At 37.4% G+C, this 5,000-nt stretch overlaps 1 protein-coding gene across 1 annotated transcript in view; it reads right to left on the bottom strand.

Annotated features, from left to right (window-relative positions):
- Positions 1-4,911, bottom strand: part of LOC107674814 (guanine nucleotide-binding protein subunit beta-5-like) — a 5,335-nt gene extending 424 nt beyond the window's left edge. The window contains exons 1-7 of the mRNA XM_016468917.1: positions 4,736-4,911; positions 3,718-3,854; positions 3,560-3,601; positions 2,877-2,953; positions 1,652-1,784; positions 1,429-1,572; positions 1-59 (exon numbers count right to left, since the gene is read on the bottom strand). The exon at positions 1-59 is cut by the window's left edge and continues 33 nt beyond it. Of these exons, the coding sequence (XP_016324403.1) occupies positions 1-59; positions 1,429-1,572; positions 1,652-1,784; positions 2,877-2,953; positions 3,560-3,601; positions 3,718-3,854; positions 4,736-4,853 (710 nt within the window). The 5' untranslated portion in view covers positions 4,854-4,911. The remainder of the gene's footprint in view (positions 60-1,428; positions 1,573-1,651; positions 1,785-2,876; positions 2,954-3,559; positions 3,602-3,717; positions 3,855-4,735) is intronic.
- Positions 4,912-5,000: the final 89 nt, after the last annotated feature.

The following is a 5,000-nucleotide window of genomic DNA, read 5'->3' as shown; positions in this document are numbered from 1 at the left end:
AAAGACTGGGCGCACTGTCCCGTGCGCATGTCCCACACGCAAGCCTTCTTATCGCAGCCCTGAGAGACGTGAGAACATGCGGGTCACTGCACAGGCATGTTAACAGCTCTATTGTGTTTGTGTGTGTGTGCTGTGCTGTATTTGTAGATCTGTGCTGCTCGAGCCACAAACTGCTTCAGATGGTTCAGTCCAATTTAGTGAATTGGTTCAAATAGTTCAAAAGAATGATTCGTTCGCAAACCAGACATTTGTCTGGACCGTTTGCCTGAGGCTCTGGATTACAGGCAATACTGTTGTGAATAATGTTTAGTTTCTTGCACAGACTGATCATTTTGCTTCATAAGACCTCAATATGTTGTCATGAGCAACGGGTATTAATTTTGCGTTCCTTGATGCCTTTTTTATTCTTAAAAACAGGCAGCCACTTACTTGCATTTTATGAATTACCAAGGACCTACACCTACATATTGGATGGCCTGAGGGTATGGAAGCCCATTTCTACCGAAAAAAACCAAACAAACTTAAATCTCGCAATTCTGTCTTTTTTTTCCTCAGAATTGCATGATACAAACTCGTGATTTTTTTTTCGTGATTGTGAGATATGAACTCACAGTTGCGAGTTAAAAAGTCAGATTTGTGAGATGTAAACTCGCAGTTCTGACTTTTTTCTCAGAATTGCATGATATAAATTCGCAATTCTTAGAAATAGTCACAATTCTGAGAAATAAATTAGAATCAGAATTGTGAAATATAAACGGACAATTCTGACATTTTTTCTCAGAATTGCGAGTTTCTATCTTGCAGTTGTGACTATCTCTCGTAATTCTGACTTTATAACATGCAATTGCGAGTTATTAAGTCAAAATTGTGAGATATAAACTCGCAATTCCGTTTATTCCGCAATTCCAATTATTCATAAGGTAATGTGTGACCATAGACTGTATAAAAACATGAACATAGTGTCCGTGACGTCACCAGTAGGTTTCTGAAGAGCGTTTTTGAAGCTCAAAGTGGGCGGAGCGGGCCGTCGCCATCTTGGCAGTGCATCACCGCACGTCACTCCCGGATAATAGAAATTGGGCAAAGAGGCGGGTTAATATAATTTAAACGGATGAGTTATAAAAAAATTCACCCCCCTCACAGTTGTCATGAAGGGTAAAATTAGCTACATAGACCAAAACCACTTTTTGTACCAGGCTGTAAATAAATTTTTTTCTGCTGTAAAGTTGGGCATTTTAACATTGGGAGTCTATAGGACTGACTCCCTTTTGGTGCCAGCCTCTAGCGGCCAGTCGATGAATTGCAGTTTTAGTCACTTCCGTGTTGGTTTCACGAGAGAGACCGGAAGGTTGCCGCTTGTGTGTGACACTAGTTTGTCAGTGGAGGGTTCGTGTGGCTTGTGTTTGGTATCAGCAGCTCAGTTCCCACCCCTGACACGAATGTGTTTCCAGTCTCAGAGGGGGCCAGATCCAGACACAGCACATCAGCCGCGTGTCCATGGAAGCTCTGCAGCATCTGACCGCTCTCTACATCCCAAAGAGCACACGTGCCGTCACCGCTAGACGTCAGGATCTAACGCAAACACAAAACACACCACAATCGGTCAAATGCAAAACACTGTTTCATTATTTCACCATGTATTCAAGCATACCTGCATATCTGAGTTAGTAAAGCAGCATGCGGACAGGTAGTTGGTGTGCATGGCCACTGATTTCTTCTTGGCGGCAAGGTTTTCGTTCTTGTCCAGGGATAGAGGGTACACAGAGCATTTATTGTCCAACCCACTGCGAAACAACGTATCAGTTAAAGGTGCAGTATGTAATATTGACAGCTAGTGGTTAAAATGTGTACTGCAGTCCAAATTTAAAACATTGGAGAGAGTTGTTTCTCCCGCCACCACTCATGCGGGTTGCCATGTAACAGGAACGAGAGCAACTGACAATGGAAGGTGAAGTTGATGAGTTAATTTATCCGTGTTTTAATATTTCTCTGGTCATAGAGCTTTTTAGATGAATTGTAAGGCTTTTTAGGTCAGGTAAAATCTGCTTGCTTCCATGGCTGCATTACGCTGTGTTTTCCTCCAACTGGCAACCCAGGGTGTTGAAATCCGATTGGGTAAATTGGTAGTGGGCGGAGTCACACAGACCAAAACAAAAACAGACACTGTGACACAGAACGCACATTTCAAAGTATAATAACTGGCTGTAGAGTAGTTTTTCTGAGAAACAAGTATGTGAACTTAGCATGTTTCCTAAATATCTGCAAACATATTATGCTATTTTTATGCTTTAGTACAGTGAAAAAAAAATTAGATACATCACCTTTAATACAATAAATCAAGTGAGCATAAAGATGAAGTTAGCAAGCAGTTCTCCACTAATATTATCTCCATATTTTTGGTTTTATACAGCAAGGATGTTTTGTATTTACTAGACTTGTAATAGCCATTGTTCACTGACGAGCTGCGCAAAAAATCGCGTGAATATGAACGTGGTTTTGCGCAGCTCATCAGTGAACAATGGCTCTGTGTAGTTAATGCTGCTCAATGTGAAAGCCCGCAGGTGATGGAGATTTACCGCTGATTACAGAACCGGCTTTACTGATAAGATGCGCATTAAATATCGCATGCGATTTATCATGCAGCCCTAGTTTAAAGTGTGTGACGTCTTTGCCAACTAGTGGCACTAAATGGAACTACAAAACAAAATATTGTTTCCTAAAAACTCCTAAAGCTTTCTAGCCTTTACACTGGTTGGAAAAGCATGAAGTCCCACCCCAAATTTATGCAATTGGTTAAGCCTGATGTTTATGGCTCAAAGAGAGATATAATGTTTAGTGAAATGTTTAGAAAGAAACCGGAGAGGCCAGAGACTTACCCACAAGCCACTGCACATCCAGAGGGGGCGTAAGCACAGGCCATGACCCACGTGCAGGGCATAGTCACCGCATGCTCCTGTCAAGACATTTAATATATATAAAATATATTAAAAGCATGGTTATTACAGCTAAAATACAAAACCATAAAAATAAATAATGTGTTACTTGAAAATAAAATGAAACTGAAAATAAATAAATAAATAAGCAAACATATTTTATTTCAGCTAAAAGGTAAGGTAATTATTTTCATTAGTTTACCTTGATGTATTAAAATAACTTAAACTAAATAAAAATATGCAGACTTAAGAAAAATAAAACCTAAGACACGTTACAAAAACACACAACAAAATGTTTTACAAATAAAATAAAATGCAGATATAAGAATTAATTCACAACATTAGTAAAAACTATAATAGTATGTAAATTATATTAAAATAACACTGATTATTAGTCAAATGAAATTAAAAATCAATAAGGTTTGAAACAGAAGCTAAATAACAAATTAAACTATACTTTATATAAACATTAGTCAAAAGCATACAGTACATCATTTTATAACAATTATATAGCATGATAAGTAACTAATGTAATAGGGAAACTATGGGGGGAAATGAAAAAGTATAGGATATATCCCTAGAAATCATGGAAATATCACTATTTTGAAGTGTCAGGTTTATTTTACCTTATTTGTTGTAAAGGCATCCCATACAATCACCTTTCCATCCTAAAATACAGAAAAAAATTAAATTATTATTGATAAAAGTATTGCATCAATTGCCAAACTGTCACTGTGAAAGGAAATTACAGTGATATATTTGATGTATGTTTTTATAGACTGACCTGAGATGAGCTGACGATTCTCCTCTTGTCTTTACACCAGTCCATACACAGGACTTTATTTCCATGGCCTTTCAGGGTTCGCCTGGTCTTCATGACAAACTGACCCAAAGCCTCAGTCTTCTCTGCCACTTGATGTACTGATCGAAAAGCCACAACATTTTGTTTATTTCCTGTTTTTATCCTTCATGAACATGCCTGCAGATGCCTACATTACTAAATTTTGCTGGCAGTAATAATTGCTTCTTATCAAACCATTAGTGAAAAAGCCTTAAAAAAAAAAAAAGATAAATAATAAATCAACACACTAACAAAAGGTAATACATTAATAAATGTATATACAATAAAAATACAAATAAATAAAATACATAACAATAAATGTAAAAATCCTAAATAATAATAATAATAATAATTGGATAAAAGCATCTGCTAAATGTCTAAATGTAAATATATAACACAAAATAACTAAATAAAAACAAATACATTTTAAAAAGCTTAAACACTGAATGAAAATTCTCATTATGAAGTCATTTTTAGCAGTGTTACTGTTATTACAGTAATCAAAATATAGCTTAAATCAAATAAAATGTAAATGTTACATTAAAAACTTAGAACCAGAAGTTACTTTGACAACTAAAAAAATAAAACAACAAAAAAACAAAATTAAAAATGACAAAAGCACATAATAAAAACAAACTAAAATTAAAATAAAACTGAAAATATAAAACTAAGAACGGATTCAAAATATTAATACTATAATAGCATATAAAATAACACACATTCTTGTAAAGACTGCCTTGTTTCTCGTAATATCATAATGTGATGCTGAACGGAAAATAAAACCACCACCATCATCATCATCATCATCATCGCCTTAGTGAAACCTGATCAGTTTATCTAAACAGCTGATGGCTTCTTCAATCAGACTGACTGTAAACATCGCGCTACATAACGACAGCTATGATCCTGACATATGTCCTCATTAACACACACACACACACACACACACACACGCTCTTACGCTCGACATCGTGCAGCTTGGCTCTCTCCTCCTCCAGCTTCGTCTTCAGCGTCTCGGATTCGGTTTTGAGCGTCGCCAGAGTGTCGCTGGGCTGCGAGGCCACCTCCTGCGCGGCCATTTCCAGCTGAAACACGAGATTCGCGGAGGAGAGGAGTGTTTTGACGGAGAGAGACGGAGGAGAGGAGTGTTTTGATGGAGAGAGACGGAGGAGAGCCTGGAGACAGAGCGGAGCGGCTACCGCGACGTTATGAAGGACTCTCTCTCT

The sequence above is a fragment of the Sinocyclocheilus anshuiensis genome, unplaced genomic scaffold, assembly GCF_001515605.1.
Source record: "Sinocyclocheilus anshuiensis isolate Anshui unplaced genomic scaffold, SAMN03320099.WGS_v1.1 scaffold941, whole genome shotgun sequence".
In the NCBI taxonomy this organism is placed as follows: domain Eukaryota; kingdom Metazoa; phylum Chordata; class Actinopteri; order Cypriniformes; family Cyprinidae; genus Sinocyclocheilus; species Sinocyclocheilus anshuiensis.
The sequence above is the reverse complement of the archived record's forward strand: the minus strand, read 5'-3'. Positions and strand labels throughout refer to the sequence as shown.